Source organism: Cucurbita moschata, unplaced genomic scaffold (assembly GCF_002738365.1).
Source record: "Cucurbita moschata cultivar Rifu unplaced genomic scaffold, Cmos_1.0 Cmo_Scf00009, whole genome shotgun sequence".
In the NCBI taxonomy this organism is placed as follows: domain Eukaryota; kingdom Viridiplantae; phylum Streptophyta; class Magnoliopsida; order Cucurbitales; family Cucurbitaceae; genus Cucurbita; species Cucurbita moschata.
The window spans coordinates 1,126,837-1,147,531 of record NW_019268525.1 but is presented as its reverse complement, the minus strand read 5'-3'; the positions used below and the strand labels follow the sequence as shown (position 1 = coordinate 1,147,531).

The 20,695-nt window shown below is 36.5% G+C and overlaps 3 protein-coding genes across 9 annotated transcripts in view; 1 reads left to right on the top strand and 2 right to left on the bottom strand.

The window, feature by feature from the left end:
- The window catches only part of LOC111447464, a 7,442-nt gene extending 6,476 nt beyond the window's left edge, over positions 1–966 (top strand). For all 4 annotated transcript variants that reach the window (XM_023086641.1, XM_023086639.1, XM_023086640.1 and 1 more), the window contains exon 7: positions 618–966. The gene's annotated coding sequence lies outside the window, so the exon portion shown is untranslated. The remainder of the gene's footprint in view (positions 1–617) is intronic.
- A 967-nt stretch (positions 967–1,933) lies between these two features.
- Positions 1,934–9,779, bottom strand: LOC111447970 (WAT1-related protein At2g39510-like). Of its 3 annotated transcripts, XM_023087386.1 has the most exons (8): positions 9,512–9,775; positions 9,371–9,433; positions 9,167–9,283; positions 8,845–9,085; positions 8,608–8,769; positions 8,009–8,160; positions 7,719–7,935; positions 7,406–7,564 (listed from the first exon to the last, which is right to left on the bottom strand). In XM_023087386.1, exons 1-7 carry the CDS (start codon positions 9,703–9,705, stop codon positions 7,731–7,733), a joined length of 1,134 nt encoding a protein of 377 aa, XP_022943154.1. In that variant the 5' UTR covers positions 9,706–9,775; the 3' UTR covers positions 7,406–7,564; positions 7,719–7,730. The 3 variants fall into 3 exon arrangements, with proteins under 3 accessions (XP_022943156.1, XP_022943155.1, XP_022943154.1); XM_023087388.1 differs by lacking the exons at positions 7,406–7,564; positions 7,719–7,935; positions 8,009–8,160; ... (2 more) ...; positions 9,167–9,283; positions 9,371–9,433 and adding exons at positions 1,934–2,284; positions 2,358–2,509; positions 2,684–2,845; ... (1 more) ...; positions 3,243–3,359; positions 3,447–3,509 and having other exon boundaries at positions 9,512–9,779; XM_023087387.1 differs by lacking the exons at positions 7,406–7,564; positions 7,719–7,935; positions 8,009–8,160; ... (3 more) ...; positions 9,371–9,433; positions 9,512–9,775 and adding exons at positions 1,934–2,284; positions 2,358–2,509; positions 2,684–2,845; ... (2 more) ...; positions 3,447–3,509; positions 3,735–4,001.
- A 4,522-nt stretch (positions 9,780–14,301) lies between these two features.
- Positions 14,302–20,495, bottom strand: LOC111447390 (2-oxoglutarate dehydrogenase, mitochondrial-like). Of its 2 annotated transcripts, none has more exons than XM_023086535.1 (9): positions 20,367–20,495; positions 18,567–20,238; positions 18,117–18,343; positions 17,693–18,025; positions 17,235–17,481; positions 16,110–16,238; positions 15,447–15,662; positions 15,132–15,255; positions 14,302–14,983 (listed from the first exon to the last, which is right to left on the bottom strand). In XM_023086535.1, exons 2-9 carry the CDS (start codon positions 20,118–20,120, stop codon positions 14,748–14,750), a joined length of 3,066 nt encoding a protein of 1,021 aa, XP_022942303.1. In that variant the 5' UTR covers positions 20,121–20,238; positions 20,367–20,495; the 3' UTR covers positions 14,302–14,747. The 2 variants fall into 2 exon arrangements, with proteins under 2 accessions (XP_022942303.1, XP_022942304.1); XM_023086536.1 differs by having other exon boundaries at positions 18,567–20,222.
- Positions 20,496–20,695: the final 200 nt, after the last annotated feature.

Sequence of the window (20,695 nt, the reverse complement as noted above, 5' to 3'; positions counted from 1 at the left end):
GGGGGGGGGGGGGGGGGGGGGGGGGGGTTTGCTAATGACTTTAGATTGTGCAAGCACGGTGCCATTTCCTACCTCACTTGTAGTATGACTAAAGGCATGTTTGTGATGTGTCGTTTCCTACCTCACGCGTGGTGACGTATGGTATGTTTGTAAGTAATTTTGGAATGGACAAAATTACTTTTGTCATACCTTTTTAGTTATTTTGGGCATGACAAAAGTTATTTTAATTCTCGGGCAGCGTAGTGTGGAGTGTTATTTCATGTTACATGTACAAAATTAAGACATGAAATAGGGAAGTGGTGATCAAAATGTTTTGAATTATCGAACTACTGTACCATCTTAATTTTTTCCATCTCTCTTTAGTCTTATTCTTAAGTTCACACAATGTAGCTCTCTACATTACACGCATGTAGAGGAGGAAAATTCCAAGCCTTTTCACTAACCTAGGATAAATGAGCTTAAGATAATGTGAAGCATCTCGAGGACTTGGAGCTCAAAGGTTTGGTGTGTATGCTGATGGTGTTTCATTCATCTCTGTTGAGATGTATTTTCTTACTTGTTTTATTTTGTTTATTTATTATTTGATTTTGCTGATACTTGTATTATACCACTTGTAGACCTCAAAGATATACCCTCCAGGGTATTTAATGACAGGATGGGTTTGTAATCAAAACATTGCTAAAGTGAGTAAATTGTAAACCAGTAGTGGCAATCAAAGATGCTATGGATGAATGGCAATCGGTGAAGGTGTTTTCAGTCGGGTCAGCTATCTGCCAACATACGAAGAATGCCTTCCTGCTTTTCCTTTCATGTTACATTTTGTTCTTTATATTGTTCCCTCATGGCAGAATTGTATTGAAGCATTTTACCATAGAGTAGTCTGAAACATCCATCTGGTCCTTTTCTTCAATTGCAAAGCGTACATTTTGGTTGAAATGAAAATACAGGGTACTTTAACCGCGTACACGTGCTCATATATCAACTGATTTCAGGACAATTACAGGGTGTTTAGAATTCATCTATTTGTCTCCTCTTTGGCAACGTCAAGCAGCACCATGAATCCTTCATTTGATTGAATTGCCTTAGAAGCTCATCCTTTACAGTCATTTGTTGCTCACAAGGCGTTTTCTTGTCACAGTCTGATTTAATAATTGAAAGCTTTATGCCTTACAAGGCCAGGTACAAGCCAGTGATCATGACCACTGCGCCAATAATCCTGCAAAAAGAGCTGAAAGCTATAGCAAGCCGGCTTCCCATTAAGCAATACAGCATTATTTTATTTTCCTATCAGATTTGTTCAAGGGAAATTGTGGAACAACACGGGCTTTTGAAGCATATTTCTTACATGCCCAAGAACGTTGTGTGTTTTATTAGTTGCATCATTCTTGCATCTAAAATATAGAAAGGTCTTGATGGATTTTGTTGTCAATTTTGTTCCCTAATATTGGTTTATGTGGCTTAATTTGTGATTAAGTTGTCTACTTGTAAGTTAACCCTCTATTTCCTCAATGTATATTAGTTTTAGTACCTTTTCTAAGGAAAAAGTGTTGTTAAAATTAGTTTTAGTACCTTTTCTAAGGAAAAAGTGTTGTTAAAATCGATTTTGTTTGTGTAAATGATTTTTTTTATTAACTACTATTCAGATTTGAAAAAAAAAAAAATCATATTTGCATAGTCCCTAATTGCTGTCAATCATCGTCTTTTGCGATAGGCTACGTTTCTCGTAGTCTATTAGTGTAAACTACGATTGATGTTAGCTATAGTTATCAATGTTAGTCGTAGTTTATACAATCATAAAAATGGATTCTAATACTCTAGCTTGTAGAAAGCATTGAGGCGGTCGCTGTAGCGTTGGAGATGTTTTTGATAGAGATTGATGTGCCATATGTTTCAAGCGTCGAGATACCACAAGCATCGAGCAAGGACAATCGTGTGGCATCGAGTGAGGTTAATCTCAAAAGTTGATTTTGATTGCTTGATTGCCTTCCATGAATGCAAACTCACAAATACACTTTGGTTGAAATGAAAATGAAGGATACTCCAACCAGTTCACTCACTTAACTCATATATTAATACATTCCTAAACAATTGCAATTCGTTTACAATTCATCAATTTGTGTCCTCTTTGGTAACATTAACCACCACAAATTCTTCACCATTTCCAGCCATTTGTTGCTCACAAGGTGTTATCTTATCACACTCTAATTTAACAGAAGCTTGATCTTTGCTTTTGCCCCACAGAACCAAATACAAGCCACTGATAATGGCCACTGCTCCAAGAACCCTGCAAAACAGTTCAAAGGCTTTAGCTTGAGCTGGTTCAAACATGAAGGCTGTTGAAACATGATTGTTCTTACCTTCCCAAGAACATTATCTCAGCCAAGATGAAGGAGCTCATGATTGCAACAAGAATCATGCTCAAAGGACTGAATGCTGTCACAAAAACAGGCCCTTTTGTTTGCATCACTACTCCTTGAATGTAATAAGTCACTCCTGTACATATTACTCCCTGTAACCAAACATTACTGTTATTAGTGTGACATCCCACGTCGGTTGTTGTGGAAACCTCTCTCTAATAGACGCATTTTAAAGCCTTGAGGGGAAGCCCGAAAGAGAAAACCCAAGAAGAACAATATCTGTTAGTGGTGGACTTGGACCGTTACGGACAAAAATGAATACTTACAGCATAAACAACAGCCAGAAGCTGACTGTCAAAGTGAAAAACCCAAGCAGCAGGGTTCCCCCTCTCAATGATCAAAGCCACCCCAGACCCTCCAATGGTGCCCACCAAGCATATCAATGCCGTAAGCGACAGCTCGACCGGGTACTCTTTCAATGTAATCGCCTAACGCCATCGACATCGAGTTAACATCATCAGCAACTCTAAGCTCCAAAAACCAAAAAAGAAGCCATTTCTTACCTGAAGAGTGATGAAAGCTGACCAGCAAATGCAGCCAGTTGCTATCATGAGTGAGCCCTTAAGTGGGCTCTGGTGAGTTGCAGAGCCACCAGAAGAAGCAGAGGGCTGGCTCCCTTTTGTCCATGGCAGATTCAACATTGGCCCTCTTATGAACGTCATAATCATAGCTCCTCCTACTGTCACTATGGTTCCTAGGATCTTCGCTTGGCTTCCCCTTTTCAAAATACTCACTTTCTCAAGCCTGCCATACAAATATTCATACCATGTTGGGTGACCAAACCAAAATGGGCTTAAAAGCTTTCATGCACAAAATTTGAAGTACCTGCAAGCCCAAGCCATGAGGAAAGAAAAAGCTGGTAGAATATTGCACATGGCTGCGGTAAACGCTGCTGTTGTGAGCTTCATACCAGTAAAGTACAAGTTTTGATCGATCACTGGCCTGAAATTCACAAACCCATTTAAGAACATGAATAAAAGATTAAATTTTTCACATTCTTTTTGGTATTGAGTAAAGAATCATTCTTACTCCAATAAACCCATCAACACAATCTTCCATAATATCGAAAAAGTCATCTTCGTCCTCGCCTTCCTGCATGCAAATTTGAATATTATCGTCATTTCATAACCATTAAATGTCGAGAATTGTTGTGAGGGAGTCCCACTTTAGAGGATGATTATGGGTTTATAGCCTTTTTGAGCTTATGCTCCAAGTGGACAATATCATACCAGTGTAGAGAGAGTCGTAATTCCTATCATTAAATACGTACCCAAAAATGAAAAACTAGTGGCTAGACGATCGAGAATGATGTAGAACCTGTCAAAGATGATGGCAAAAGGAGCAATGACAAGAGTAGCAACAGCATGACGATAAACCACAAAGACATGTGGGCTCATGCCTTTGTCCAAGGCAGACTTAGCAAGAATGGTCATTCCAGCATAGCCAAACTGCACAAAAACGACCACTAAATATGGCTTAGCCAATTCAAAAAGCCTCCCAAAACCCTCCATTTCAAAACCCTTTTGTGTATCTCTTGTTGTGTTGCTCAGCTGAGTTCATATGAAAAGCTGAAGTAAATGTGGTTTATATAGAAGGGTTTTTGATGGCGGAATAAGCAAAGTCTAGGGTCTCCACTAAGCTCAACACATACACACACACACATAAGAGGAGAAGCAAATTCGTTAAAGGATTCATAAACAATTAGTACACAATTGGAAGAGAAGATGGTTTCCACATGTGTAAAGTGAAGTATCACCAATTTGCCTTCTTTCAGAAGTGATGCCACACAGCTCATAGTTTATACATCTCTTAATGCTTCATTTTATCTATCTTCTACCGTTTTCTTTATTTTAATATCACGTACGAGTGATATTTACTATTTATATCAATAAGATTCATTTTTTTTTCGAACAACTACAAGAACTTTAAGTTAATCGTGTTTAATATGAAGCAATTCTGTGAGATCTCATATCAGTTGGAGAAGGGAACGAAACATTCTTTATAAAGGTGTGAAAACTTCTTTCTAGCATGTGCGCTTTCAAACCGTGAGAGTGATGACGATACGTAATGGGTCAAAGTGGACAATATTTGCTATTGGTGGACTTCGACGGTTACAAATGATATCAGAGTCAGACACCGGGCGGTGTGTTAATGATGACGCTAGACCCCTAAAAGGGTGGATTGTGATATCCCACATCGGTTGGAGAGGGGAACGAAACATTCCTTATAAGGGCGTGTAAACCTTTTCCTAGCATATGTGTTTTAAAATCGTGAGGTTGACGACGATTCGTAACGGGCCAAACCGGATAATATCTTCTAGTGGTGGACTTGGCTGTCACAAATGGTATCAGAGCCATACATGGAGGGTGTGTTAACGAGGACGCTAGGCCTCCAAGAGGGTGGATAGTGATGTTCCACGTCAGTTGGAGAGGAGAACAAAACATTTCTTATAAGTTCGATAACTTCTTAAGAAAATTTCCAAGAAACATACGAGTGAGGACAAACTATGCTAAAATGTAGTAGTTTGTGGGGATAGTCGAGGCTATCAAATGTCAACGTATCCAACAATCTAGTATTCTTATGCATGAAAATGTTCCGTTCGGCTGTTGTGGTTGGACTCTATTATGGATTTCTGACCATATTCTCCATAGAGCCCTCTTATCTCTCCCTTCTTCGAGCTCGGGTTATGGGTGTATTCATTTTACAAAAATGTCCTCCGAATTCCAAATTTTTGATATGATCGATGATTCTAATTTGATTTTTTTTTTTTTTTCATATTTGTAGTTGTCCATACGTGACCATCACTTTGTTATTTGCCTTAAAAAATAGATTAGGAGCGTTTGTGGTACGAAAACCATCATATTATTGTCATAATAATTGGAAAAATCCAAAAATAAAATAAATAAAAAATAATTGAATGAACGTCCAAAAACATGGCTTTAAAAGAGTGGAAATTTACGTATACACATTTTACTAATTTTTTTCTATTTTTAAATAATTAAAAAAAAAAAAAAAAAAAAAACTACGGACCTTTTTCCAAGCATTATAATTTATATAGACACAATAATTAACATTACAAACTCTTTAATTTATTTCACAAAGTCGATTCTCCACGTAAACGTTACAAACGATCGTTTCATTATTTAAAGTATTTACAAATTTTCGAACCCAACCCAGTTTGTAACCGTTCAAGTCCACCGTTAGTAGATATTGTCCGTTTTTGCCCGTTACGTATCACCGTCAACCTCACGATTTTAAAACGCATGTGTTAGAGAGAGGTTTTCATATTCACCTCTTTAAACAACTTGAGATCTGTCGTAAATTGATAGACACGGATGACAATAATAGAAACTAAAGTTGTAGGGATGGCATGATGATGGAGATTAGATATCTACCCTTGGTACCTAAATGCTATCCACATCACAAATCACAAGGCCACAGATGAGAAACTGAGCACTTTTGGAAGCAAATCCAATTCTAATACGACACTTAATGGTATCATTATGAATATTAAAACAATACACAATTTTTGCTAGTTTTTGATGCCACGGATTATCATAAAAGAATGAGTTTGTGGGTTTGGGACACAAATTAGTAGCAGAGTTGTTTGTCTACTCAGCTTAAATAATTGCCTTTGTTTCGATGGATATCCATCTAAGATCTTCAATTCACCTATTCCTTTTCTTTTTCTTCGAAAGTTCTACGTTTTCACTCTTGGTTTAACTTATAGACGTGTAAGAATGTCGATGAAGATCTGTCGACATGACAGCTGATATTCAATCTATTTGATTTTGATGAGTGTCGAAAGTGAGGGGAGAGAATGGTATTTTGAGTCGTCTTCTTTTTAATACAACAAAATTGGGCTACGTTGAGCTATGTTTGACTGTGTTTTGGATCATGTACTCATCTTTATTCAAACCTATTTTGAGAGATCGAGACACTCGGGCATGCTTTTCTCGTGATAATTGAGGATTTAGGGTTTAACCCATTTCTTCTTCCTCTACACCAACGCAACTTTCCTAAACCCTAAACCCTAAACCAGTGCTCTTCGTTTTTCCAAAATCAGTGCTCTTTAAGGCTGGAGTTAACAACATAGCCCTGCTAGGCACATTAGCCGGACTTCCTGCATGTAGAATACAACTCTCTGTATGTTTAATTCTCTTTTAGAAAATGTAAGCACAAGTTCTTCTTTTGTCAACAGAGGAGAGTGGAGCATACATGAAACACAGATTTGCAGGACCTCGATCCATAACCATCTTTGGTTTGAATACTCGAATGCTTGATGTTTCTAAAAATGGCTCGGGCCACTGGGTAGGATTACACAAGCCCCTCCGCCCCTCCATACTTGATGAAGCTTGCTTAATGAATTGTTCTACTCGTTTCTCTTCATATCATCACTGACAGGTTTCACATCATAGGTGATGGTTTTGGGAGTTTGTTTACGGCTCTATGCGACTTAAAATTCTCTCAAAGCTATGAAATAGATATAAAGTAAGGTTAGTCCATTGGAACCTTTTTGTAGATAGAACTTGAAAAACTATTCAGTACTAGAAGTCGCAGTGGCACAAGAAATGTGAAAACTCCTACAGCAATGGTTTAAACAATCTTTTTTATTCTATGAAATTACTGAATACTCATTTTGTAATGTAAATAGATAAAAAGTTTCAATTGGGATGAAAAATTATAATATTTAATCTGAAATGAAGTAATTCAGGTGTATATTTAGTTAAAAATGAATATGGAGTAAATTTTTTTTTTATCAAAATATAATTAATAAAATGATATTTAAATAATAAAATGATCGAATAGCATTATAGCATACAATTAAAACTATGAATACTATATTATAGCGTTAAAAAAATGCTATAATAAGTTAAAAGATAGCATAATATTTTAGCTTTAATAAAGTGCTATAAAATATTTTTATAACAATGTATATAAGCTATAGTTTTATACTCTATTATAGCTATAAAAAAAACGCTATAAAAAGTAGACTTTTGATAATATGGGCTGTCATGACATACTAAAAACGTTATCAAAAGTCTATGGTAACTTATTTCTTGTAGTGTGGGATTTAGTTGTATAAACGCCGTACAAATCATAATATTTAAAAATTATGTCGAGTATCTTTACTTTTATTTGATTACTCGACCAATTCAAACCATTTCAATTACTTTTTACAAGGTTCACAAAGCTTCTTAAAATTTCTATTTCTATCGACATTTCCATAAAATTTAGACCTCGACATTTTTATACCTTTCTACACGTGCTCATACAATATATTGTAGGACGATTACAGGTAGGTCGAGTTCATCAATGTTTCTCCTCTTGGGCAAGATGAAGCACCACAAATTCTTCATTTGATTGAACCATCTTCAAAGACTCATCCTTTCCGATCATTTTTTGCTCACAAGGAGATATCTTATCACACTCAGATTTAGCTGAATCATGATCATCTTTGCTTTTGCCCCACAGAACCAAATACAAGCCACTGATAATGACCACTGCTCCAAGAACCCTGCAAAACAGTTCAAAGGCTTTAGCTTGAGCTGTTTCAAACATGAAGGCTTTTGGAACATGATTGTTCTTACCTGCCCAACAACATCATCTCACCCAATATGAAGGAGCTCATGACTGCAACAAGAACCATGCCCAGAGGACTGAATGCTGTCACAAAAACAGGCCCTTTTGTTTGCATCACTACTCCTTGAAGGTAATAAGTCACCCCTGTACATACTACTCCCTGCAACCAAACATTACTGCTATTACTGTGACATCCTATGTCGGTTGTTGTGGAAACGTCTCCCTAGTAGCATGTTTTAAAGTTTTGAGAGGAAGCCCGAAAGAGAAAGTCTAAAGAGGACAATATCTGCTGGTGGTGGACTTGAACCGTTACAGTTAGTAAAGAAAAAATTAGGGAAAGCCCGAAAGAGAAAGCCCAAAGAAGACAATATCTGTTAATGGTGGACTTGGACCGTTACAGCTAGTGAAGAAAAAATGAGGGAAAGCCCGAAAGAGAAAGACTAAAGAGGACAATATTCGTTAGTGGTGAACTTGAACCGTTATAGTTAGTGAAGAAAATATGAGGGGAAACTCGAAAGAGAAAGCTCAAAGAGGCCAAATTTATTAGTGGTGGACTTGGACCGTTATAGTTACTGAAGTAAAAAAAGGGACCAAAATAAATACTTACGGAATAAACAACAGCCAGAAGCTGACTGTCAAAGTGCAAAACCCAAGCAGCAGGGTTCCCCCTCTCAATGATCCAAGCCACCCCAGACCCTCCAATGGTGCCCACCAAACATATCAATGCCGTAAGCGACAGCTCGGCCGGGTAATCTTTCAATGTAATCGCCTAACGCCATCGACATCGAGTTAACATCATCAGCAACTCTAAGCTCCAAAAACCAAAAAAGAAGCCATTTCTTACCTGAAGAGTGATGAAAGCTGACCAGCAAATGCAGCCAGTTGCTATCATGAGTGAGCCCTTAAGTGGGCTCTGGTGAGTTGCAGAGCCACCAGAAGAAGCAGAGGGCTGGCTCCCTTTTGTCCATGGCAGATTCAACATTGGCCCTCTTATGAACGTCATAATCATAGCTCCTCCTACTGTCACTATGGTTCCTAGGATCTTCGCTTGGCTTCCCCTTTTCAAAATACTCACTTTCTCAAGCCTGCCATACAAATATTCATACCATGTTGGGTGACCAAACCAAAATGGGCTTAAAAGCTTTCATGCACAAAATTTGAAGTACCTGCAAGCCCAAGCCATGAGGAAAGAAAAAGCTGGTAGAATATTGCCCATGGCAGCTGAAAAGGTTGCTGTTGTGAGCTTCATACCAGTAGTGTACAAGTTTTGATCGATCACTGGCCTGAAATCCACAAACCCATTTAAGAACATGAACAAAAGATTAAATTTGTCACATTTTAATTGGTATTGAGTAAACAATCATTCTTACTCCAATAAACCCATCAACACAATCTTGCAGAGTATTGAAAAGGTCATCTTGGTCCTCGCCTTCCTGCATGCAAAACTAAGAACTCAACCTTCTATATGGAGGCAGAGGAAGTAGCTAGTTCGTGGAGAGTAATGAAAGGACCTGTCAAAGATAATGGCAAAAGGAGCAATGACAAGAGTAGCAACAGCATAACGATAAACCACAAACACATGTGGGCTCATGCCTTTGTCCAAGGCAGACTTAACAAGAATGGTCATTCCAGCATAACCAAACTGCACAAAAATGACCATCAAATATGGCTTAGCCAATCCAAAAAGCCTTCCAAAACGCTCCATTTCAAACCCTTTTGTGTATCTCTTGTTGTGTTCTTCAGCCTTTTGTGGTTGAATTCATGTGAAAAGCTGAAGTAAATGTGGTTTTTATAGAAGGGTCTCCACTAAGCTCAACACACACACACACACACACAAGAGGCGAAGCAAGTTCGTTGAAGGATTCATAAAAAATTAGGACACAATTGGAAGAAAGGTTTCCAGATGTGTAAAGTGAAGTGCCACTAATTTGCCTTCTTTCGAAAGTGATGTCCATCACAAATACAAAACAAAACCACACAAAACTTCAACCAAAGGAAAACAAAACCACACAAAACTTCGACCACAGGACAGAATCGATAGCTACTACCTATATTAATAAGATTCATCTTCTTTTTCTTTGATACTCGTAAGACACTTAAAGTCAACCATGTTTAATTTGGAGCAATACTGTGAGATCCCATGTCGATTTGAGAGGGAAACGAAACATTCTTTAGAAAGGTATGGAAATCTCTCCGTAACAGACGTGTTTCAAAATCGTGGGTTGACGGTGATACGTAATGGACCAAAGCGAACAATATCTGCTAGTGGTGGACTTGCGCGGTTACAAATAATATCAGAGCCAGACACCGGGCGGTGTGCCAGCGAGGACGTTAGGCCCCTTAAAAGGGGTGAATTGTGAGATCCCACGTCGGTTGGAGAGGGGAATGAAATATTCCTTAGAAATGTGTGGAAACCTCTCCCTAACAGACGTGTTTTAAAACCGTGAGGTTGACGACGATACGTAATGGGCCAAAGCGAACAATATCTGCTAGTGGTGAACTTGCGCTGTTATAAATGGTATCAGAGCTAGACACTGAGCGGTGTGCCAGCGAAGACGTTAGACCCTTAAGAGGGGTGAGTTGTGAGATCCTACATTGGTTAGAGATGGGAAATAAATATTCCTTAGAAGGGTGTTGAAATCTCTCCCTAACAAACGCGTTTCAAAACCGTGAGGTTGACGGCGATACATAATGGGCCGAAGCAAATAATATCTGCTAGCGGTAGACTTGTGCAGTTACAAATGGTATTAGAGCCAGACATCGGGCAGTGTTCCAGCGAGGACGTGACCCTTTAAGAGGGATGAGTTGTGAGATCCCATCTCGATTGGAGAGGAGAAAGAAATATAACTTTAAAGGGTGTGGAAATCTCTCCCTGACATACTCGTTTCAAAATCGTGAGGTTGACGGTGATACGTAATGGGCCAAAGCAAACAACATCTGCTAGCCATAAACTTGTGCTGTTACAAATGGTATCTTATTTTCTATGGAGCTCACTTATCTCTTCTTTCTCCGAGCTCGAGTTATGGATATATTCATTTTACAAAAATGTCCTCCGTATCCGAACAATGATTCTAATTTGATATATATATATTTATACGAAAAAACCACATATTTTTAGGTGTCCAAAAATGGCTTTTAAAGAGTGCAAATTTACGTACACACATTTTTTTGTGTCCCTTTCCTTTTAAATCCCAATTTTTGTTAACTATCTTTTTTTCCATTATTAATAATAAAAAAAAAACTATGTATTGAACCGAATAAGATATTTTCTTTACGGTATAATTATACATAATAATTTTCTTTTATTCCCTTCCCTAAAAATAATTTTTAACTATTTCGAGATATTGAGTTGTAATTCTTAATTAAAAGTTTTAAAGAAATAAATAGATGTTTTATAAGTTAATATTTTATTTTTATTAAAAAAAATTTAAATAGATGACTCAGTCTATCTGAATCAACCCAACTCAAAAAATTTATGGTTGGGTTAAGTTGATTTGACCTAAAAACAAAATTTTAGATAAATGACTCCAACAATCTGGACCAACGAAACTCAAAAAAAATATTATGATTGGGTTAGGTCATTATTGAATAAAGATGGTTTAGATTGAAAAATTTAAAACTCGGAACAATTGAGTTAGAATTATAAAATGTCTCAACTCGACTCAATCAAGCTCACCGTTAGCAGATATTATTCGCTTTGCTCTGTTATGTATCGTCGTCAGCCTCATAATTTTAGAACATATATGTTAGGGAGAGATTTGTACGTGCTTATAAGAAAAGTTTTGTTTCTCTCTCCAACAGATGTGAAATTTCACACGACCCATAAACACCGACAACCCATGAGCACCAACAATAATACAAAACTAAAGTTGTAATTATGGCATGATGAGGTTTGAGTGCATAAACTGTGGCTGAAGATTAGTTTTAGATATCTACGCTTTGTTGTTAAATGCTATCCACCTCACAAATCACAAGCCACAAGTTAGCGGCAGTGGTTAAATGCTATCCACCTCACCAATCATAAAATATGTTGATTGGAGCGCCGTTGTTTGTGTTTAGTACTGTTATTTGCTAGTAGATATTGTCTTTTTTGAGCATCTCTCTCTAATCAATGTAGGATTTCACACCTATTTTGGATCGTCTTTTTTTTAATACAACAAATATGGGATACGTTAGTTATGTTTATTTTGACGGTGTTTTGGATCATGTACTCATCTTTATTCAAATCTATTTTGAGAGATTGAGACACTCGGGCATGCTTTACTCGTAGTAATTGAGGATTATTTAGTTCTAAAACCTAAGTTTACGGTTTAAAAAATTATGTGTTCGTTGTTTTCTTTCGTTATTTCATTTCAATTTATAATTGTAACGTTTATTTCAATGAAGTGTTTTTCTATTTTAGAGCTAGGAATCATTTTTAAAACGGTTACGAAGAATCAAGGACAATATTGTAATCTTTCAAATGCTAGGGTTCGAGATTACGGCTTGTTTAAAAAGTAATATGTTTATGAAGGGTCAAGGGTAATATTGTAATTTTTTGAACGTTAGGGTTCGAGATTACGACTCACTAAAAAAGTAAGATATTGTCCATTTTGATCCGTTACACATAGTCGTTAAGCCTCACAGTTTTGAAACACATCTGTTAGGGAGAAGTTTCCACGCACTTATAATAAATGTTTGGTTCTCCACTCCATGGAGGTGGGACCTTACACTTATCTTATCATCTTAAATAGGCATTTCTATTACATGCTCAATTTTTTTATAAAAAAATAAAAATAATAATAAATAAAATAAAAATATAACTATCATTTAAAAAAAAAATTAAACTCATTGTTAAGTAATAATTTAATTAAACGTATAAATAATAATTATCATTTATTTGAGCAATAATTCAACTTTTTAAAAGCCAGAAACAATTATTAAGGCATCAAAAATAAATTTTCATTTGATTAATTATTTTATTTTATTTGATTTTTACCATCAACCAAATCCAATCATATGAACTATAAAAGTATTTGATTTTTATTTTATTTTGCTTAAAAAGGTAATTTAATGTAGATTTTTAGACATCTAAAATAAAGAAAATATCCCATATTATTATATATTAAAAATGGGTCCTTCACATCATTTACTTCAATTTCTAACCCCAAGGTGGAGATTTAGTGCATAAACTTATGGCTTAAGATTTGGGACACAAAAATAAATTAATATTATTCATTCCAAAATGCTATACATGTCACAAACCATGAGGGCCACAAATTAAAAATTAATGCTATAATTATCATCATATTAATCCTAAAACAATGTTTTTTTGTTTTGTTTTTTGTTTGTTTTTTTGGACAAGAGATGGAGTCTCCATTTCACAAAATATGATAAAATATTTTAGTCTTCCTATTATTTTGGCGATTGAGTGTCTACTCAAACAAAAAATAATATATTATTTTAAAAATTCAAGGATTAAAATAAACATTTTAAAATTTAAATGCTAAAATAGAATAATTTTTTAAAAAAAAAAAAAAACTCGAATAGTAAAACAGATTTTTTAAAAATTTAGAGATGAAAACAAATTAATCTGGAAAATTAAATGATAATCAATATTTAATAAGAGTTAAACTTTGTTTTGTAGAGAAAAATTGGGAAATTTTGCCCAACCCATTTTTGTTATATAATAATGTATGCTACAAAATATAATAAATAATAATTAATATAAAAAGATTACTTTCGATATTGATTGGTTAACTTTTATTAGTAGTTTTCCACTATACTAAATATTAACATATAAATAACTTCCAACGTACGTGGCATACTATAATTAATATTTAAAAAATAATAATTAAAATAAAATAGAATATTTTCTTTGGTAAATCATCCGTCATAAAAGTGAACTCTTTCGAGGTGATGTCATTCTCACTTAAATTCACCTACTCTCTTACTCTTTTACTTTTGTTTCTTTTACTTTTGTTTCTTTTACTTTTGTTAAAAAGGTTGGATGTCAATAAAGAAATTGCCAATATTATAATAATATCATATTTTTTAAATTCATATCCATAAACTTTTAGATTAGCTATTTTCGGGACTACTTACTATTCTCACAAATATCAGACTCATGCGGCTACGTTTACGTTTGACTCCCAACAGTAGCTCATAGTATATTAAATCTTAGACATGTGACCTCCACAATTTGAATTTAATTCCTTTAAGCTCGACCCGTGATGGTTTATAGTAATACGAATTCAATCAACAAACATGCGATAAAACAAAGTTTAGTAGATTCAAGAATCACCCTGATATCGTACGCATAACCCTGAAGTGTCGATTTTCAATTAATAAATGAGATTTAGAAGAATTTCTTCCGAGAGAAACAAGACACGAATACATATTTGAAAGAGTTTAGAATGAGATCACATTTGTCCATGAGCTTAACTGCTCCCACGTCGATCACTTGGGAAGAAAAAGGAAAATCAAAGATTACGTTCATTGGTGAGTGGATAGTCTGTATGCAATTATTGAGCACACTATACCCAACCAACCACAAAAGCTATCTTGACATATCAACATCCAACTCAATTCAAAACTGGTCTTAGGAGATGAGCAGGGTATCTCATTCCAAGCAAAAAAAAAATGAATAGGTAGGAGGAAAGAGAAGCATTACCAGTACTACCAGTAATGGCATGTTCTTGACGGGATTATTCAGGAGAAAGCTCGATGGTTCAGCAAAGAAGAGTGATGGGTTCAGATGGAGAAACTTCAGGAACTCTTGATGAGCTCAGGCTGCAATGCTTTCTTCAGAAGCTCGGTTTGTTCGTTTACGTGGAACGAATAGAATCCAGTAGCTGTAGAAGCCGATGGAGCACGACCCACATATTTAACATCTTCTGCTTTGCCTCTGCCAAGCGCCCTCATGGCAGTGGCAAGACGTGGAGAAATGTAGGTAAAAGCACCCATATTCATTGGTTCCTCCTGGCACCAGACAACCTCCGCATCTTCAAAAGAAAAAGGAAGAGAAGATTAAGAGAAATCATTTTATAAAAAGTTTTGGCAGAAGCCCAGAACAATGTTACCATGTAAGGCACAGAAACTAAGAATATTTGAATAATCGAATAACATTATACGAATCGTTGAACTACATACTTGGATAGCGCTTCAGCTCTCGCTGGATGAGATCATAAGGAAAGGGGCAAAGCTGTTCGACCCTACATATTGCAACGTCCTTTGCATCTGCCTTAGTTCGCTCATCATCAAGTTCGTAATATACCTGGCAACAAAACATGCACACAACAGTTCAACAGGCTGAATAGAAAGATCACATAGACCATTCAATAAAGAAAATGAATTTGAAATATGATCGGAAATTTCGTACTAAAGTAGTTGCAAAAGAAAAACAAACGGTAACTCAATTATGTTAGACATTCCAGATAGGAAATAAAAATAAGTTGTGATGCTAACCTTTCCAGAGCAAAGGACTAGTCGTCTAATACCCTCTTCACAATCAGAGTGATTGTTCTGGTCCTTTATAAGGCGTTTGAATCTGGTTCCCTGTTTGTCAAAGCCTGGATGACCTTGAACATCATCGAACTCAGACAAATTAGACCTACAATCCTTGTGTCGAAGCAGATTCTTAGGGGCCATCACAACTAGAGGCTTACGGAACTCCCTGTGTATCTGCAGATAAAATATATACAAAAGAAAAATAAGATATTAATGAAGTCATAATTAATTGGGGAACGATTTCAAAAATCAAAATCTTTGAGGGTTTGGGAACTGCTGATCTTACTGTAGAACCTATCTCCCCTAGGTAACAAGTATTTGTTGAGTTTCTCCAGTGATTATTCTCTTTGGATTCTTTTATAACAAGTGCAGATTTTCCAATAATGGTTGAAACTCCTCAGGTTTTTTTTCAAATACGATTCACTTTTTGTTATAGATGGATCCAAATTTCATTTCTGGGAGGGTTCTTTTTTTTTTTTTTTTTTTTTTTTTTTTTTGTAGTTCAAGGAGACTTCCATCCTCCTCTCAGTAAAAGCCTCTTCATTTCAAAACTATCTTATTTTTTGTTTTAGTAACAATAATAAAAACAACTAAAATTATCAACCAAAAATATGCACTAACCTGTCTTCGCAGAACATGGAAATAGTTGGCGGGAGTGGTAACATTCACAACTTGCCAATTGCATTCCTGAATTTGCTTTCTAAGAGTGGAATCCATCTCCGGAATAACAAAAGGATTGTCATCACTCATCTGCCATGAATTTTTGAAAAATTGTATTATTTAAGAATCCCAGTTGAATTGTCTCACAATACAACCAAGACAAACATTCTCATCCACCATTCCAACATAATCTATTTCAATCTCCAGTAATATAAGCAACCATTGTTAGTCATTGCAAGTATGGACATCCTGGGGCCGGAAAAGCCTAGAAGGGTGAAATACATACAACCACATTTTTTGCGTAATGGTAGTTCATGAGTTCTAACCCACAGCTACCAAATTGAAATAGGCAACAGTGTTATACCAGCTCCTCATAACTATTTATGATAAGTCATTGAATTTTTTAAATCCAAACAGGAAGATAATTTCATTACTAAAAATTCGCAAGTGCATGTTGCTAAGTCTAGAATACTTAAAGATGAACCATTTCAGTGTATTGAAAAACACACTTCAGAAAGATATCCTCACTAAAGTGCGTGCCACAGCACCTTTTCTTTCTAAAAGTAATTAAGAAACAAAAAAATCTCTAAACTATCCCTTACAAAAGCTCAAATTGAAAATTTTCCATTATATTATGACTCGTGATACTACATTTTTTCATATATAAATTTACAGTCAAACACCTGAAGAAAACCTTGATTTTCTAGGCGCTTCCCTTGAGCCTGAGAGGGAACTATGCTTGTGCCTCATGCTTTAAAAAATACTGCACAATATATAACTACATAGAAGTAAAATATTTCAATATTTCTCTCTAAATTAGCTTCTTGTATGAAAACCTTACATCTAACATGTATACATCATCAAAACAAACAAGCTGGACAAAAAACTAACTTATAACATTAGAAAGAGAGCTTTGTGGACCTAGAAAAAAAGGGGAAGATAATGAAAACAAAAGGAACAATTTTATTTTATTTTATTTTTTAAAAAGAACTTGAGCTTTCATTAAAACGAAAGGAAGAAAATAAAAAGTAATTTTATTTATTAAAGAGAAAAAGGAGGGAGAAGAAGAAGATCTTTGTTGGATACCTGAAGGAAACGTTCCAACCTTGCACTCGAATGTTCAGGGCCCTGTCCATCATACCCATGGGGGAGCAGCACAACAAGCCCTGTCTGCCGCAGCCACTTCGCTTCACCACTGCTTAAGAATTGATCAAAGATAACTTGAGCTCCATTTGAAAAATCACCAAATTGCGCTTCCCAGATTACCAATGAATTAGGATTTTCCATTGAGTAACCTAACTCAAATCCAAGAACTCCAAACTCTGAGAGAGAGCTGTTGAACAAGAAAAGACAACACGTAAAGAGAAACTCATGCAATAAGGCAAACTGTTCAACTCATAAAGATGTCCAATAGACAGATTCCCTCAATTACAAAGCTCATATTGGCAGGTAGCAACTCTAACATTGGCAGGAAGCGCTAGTGACTATTATACACAACTTCAAAAGGAAAATTGTTCGCATACATAGGCAAAAAGGGATAATACCTGTTGCTAACGGTGAACAGCTCCTCATCCTGATTCATGATAACATGGTCCAAAGGACAGTAGATTCCACCTGTCTCTTGGTCATGCACAACCGAATGCCTATGACTAAAGGTACCTCTCTCAACATCTTGGCCACTCAATCTGACATGGTTGCCTTCCACAAGCAGAGTTGCAAAAGCAAGTGCTTCACCAAGTGCCCAGTCAATGCCCTCCCCTGTTTCAATCATCTGTGCTCTTTGTTCGTAAACCTTTTTTACTGCTCTGTGAGGCTTGAAATTATCTGGAAATACAGTAATTGCTTTTCCAACATTCTTTAGTATTTCTGGTTTAACTCTGCACAATTGATCAGAGTATAAACTTTTAGTGCTAAAGTACCGCATATGAAGTAATAGATGAAATGATTTTCTATAAAATTTAACATTACCCAGTGTTCCGAACTCTTGAGATCTGTTCAGGTGACTTGAAACCAGACCAATATGCTGACAGCCAATCCCTTCTCTTTGGTACATAATCTTTGCTCGACAAAAATTCTTCATTAAGGATTTTATTAACCTTTTCACGTATCTGATTGATATCCTCCTGACTCACCTGTCCAGATTCTAAGAGTTTTTTCTGGTAGATCTCAAGAGATGAAGGATGATTCTTTATGACCTGTTCTCAATCAGCTCAGTAATCAGTAACATATAACCAAGAGTATACAAGGCAATAATGCAAATACATAATCGAGGTATAGGACCTAAGAAACCAAGCACGACGGAACAAGTTGGAAAGAAATAACAAGTCAGAGAACTAAAGTAACTTTCTGAAGCCATAGAAAGAATAATATTCTGCATTATACACGTCCAACAACATCATCAAAACTAGAAGTACTGACCTTGTACATCTTAGGTTGTGTGAAGGATGGCTCGTCGATTTCATTGTGTCCAAACCGACGATAACAAACCAAATCAACAACAACATCCGAATGAAAGGTCTGGCGCCACTCTGCAGCAAGCTCACAGACATGGACAACTGCTTCCATGTCATCACCATTTACATGGAGAATGGGAGCATCCAAAGCTTTAGCAACATCAGTGCAATATTGTGATGATCTTCCAGCCCTTGGATCGGTAGTAAAAGCAACTTGATTATTAACAACAATGTGGATTGTTCCTCCGGTGGTGTAGTTAGGAAGGGCACTAAGATGTAGAGTTTCATACACTACACCTTGTCCAGCAAAGCTACCATCACCGTGGATCAAAATACCCATATTCTTGATCCTTTCAACATCGTTGGAGTAATATTGCTTTGCTCTAGTTTTCCCAATAACAACTGGGTCAACAGCTTCCAAATGACTTGGATTTGCAACCAATGAAAGATGAATATGTTTTCCACCTCTAGTTGGTCGATCATAGGAAGTACCCAAGTGATATTTGACATCACCAGTTCCTGTGTAAAGTCCAACTTCATCCACAGGCTTTGTACCACCACTAAACTCACTGAAGATCTGCCTCAGAGGCTTCCGAACGACATTTCCCAAAACATTTAGTCTTCCTCGGTGAGGCATTCCAATCACTATGCTCTCAACTCCCAGGTCTGCAGCCCTATCAAACATCTCCTTCATCCCTGGAATTAAAGTCTCGCCACCTTCAAGCCCAAATCTTTTTGCTGTAGTCCACTTAGTGGCTAAGAAGTTCTCAAACTGCGTGCTCCATATAAGACGATCAAGAATCACCTCACGCCGCTGCCGATTGTACTGCATTGGTGTTGGGGTCTCAATATTGTCTCTCAACCAGTTACATTTGTTACGATCTGCAATATGCATATATTCATATCCAATACTTCCACAGTATGATTGCTCAAGTCGGGTCAATATCGATCTCAGAGTCTGCACTGGACGATTTTCTGACAAAAATCCAGCCATCCTCCACACACCAAGGAAAAACTCCCTATCAAGATCAGCATCTGTAAATCCATAAAGAGCAGGGTCAAGATCATCTGGGATTTCTCTTTCCTCCAAATTCAGGGGATCCAACTTGGCTTTCATGTGGCCATTAACCTGGTAAGCCCTGACAAGCAACAACAAACGCATGCTCTCTTGAATCGTCTGACCTGAAATACCAGGAGATGTTGCAGCCTGACCCACAAAATTTCTAAAGAAATTATCCCACGACTCATCAACACTGTCGGGGTCAGCCTCCCAAGCCCTTTGAAGCTCCTCCAAATACACACTGCTCGTCCCATCCAGAAAGCTATCAGTTAGCTTCGAAAGAGGCACAGGGCGAGGCACAGGTGCAGATTGAGCTTTAGGCTTAAAAAGCGTAGTATGAAAATATCGACTCTGAGACGAAACAATCCGTGATCTCGCAGCATACGATCCTCCCCCCTGTGCTAAAGTCCTCCTAATGGCAAGCTTTGCCAAGGCAGAACCAGCTCTAAACAACCCCATTCTCACCGATCAAAACTACCGAAACCAATCGGAGAACAAACAAAATAAATCGTTCCAAATCAATATTTATCAGACTTCACACACAATGACAAGCATCAGTACCTTCCACAAGACAATTCTATAAGGAATTAGATCAAGACAAAGAAAAACAAACAACAAAAACGCAATGATAATAAAAATAAAAAATAAAAAATAAAAAAAAAGTATAAGAATATAAATGGCGTCGTTATATAGAATTTAACATACCGAAATGACGAAGAAATTCGAAACCCTCCAATCCCCGTAAACCGATTCTGCAATGGCTTCATACAGAAAACCCCAGCTCCGCTTTTTATTCATTTTCTTTATTGTTATTATTATTTTTTTTTTAATTGTTAGGTTCGAACCAGTTATTTCCTCTCCTTCGGCATGCTGTTGTTGAATTTTCTACTGTTATTTTTTATTTATTATTATTTAAATTTTAGTCTTCTTCTATCTTACGTGGAGGTGGTCCCCACTCTTATCTTTCTGGCGGTGACCCTCTCCTAATTTGGACACAGATATTTTTCTTTTTTTTTTTTTTTTTTTTTTTTTAT

Bases quoted from the DNA above. Each gene is read 5' to 3' on its own strand.
- LOC111447970 (XM_023087386.1), bottom strand. From the start codon at position 9,705: ATGGAGCGTTTTGGAAGGCTTTTTGGATTGGCTAAGCCATATTTGATG. The intron at 9,434-9,511 runs GTCCTTTCATTA...TTTTGCATGCAG, and splicing joins TTTGCCATTATCTTTGACAG to GAAGGCGAGGACCAAGATGA. The intron at 8,770-8,844 runs GTAAGAAATGGC...CGATGGCGTTAG, and splicing joins CAGCTTTCATCACTCTTCAG to GCGATTACATTGAAAGATTA.
- LOC111447390 (XM_023086535.1), bottom strand. From the start codon at position 20,120: ATGGGGTTGTTTAGAGCTGGTTCTGCCTTGGCAAAGCTTGCCATTAGG. The intron at 16,239-17,234 runs GTATCCAACAAA...AATTCATGGCAG, and splicing joins GGTTGGAACGTTTCCTTCAG to ATGAGTGATGACAATCCTTT. The intron at 14,984-15,131 runs GTATGTAGTTCA...TTTCTTTTGAAG, and splicing joins AGAGCTGAAGCGCTATCCAA to ATGCGGAGGTTGTCTGGTGC.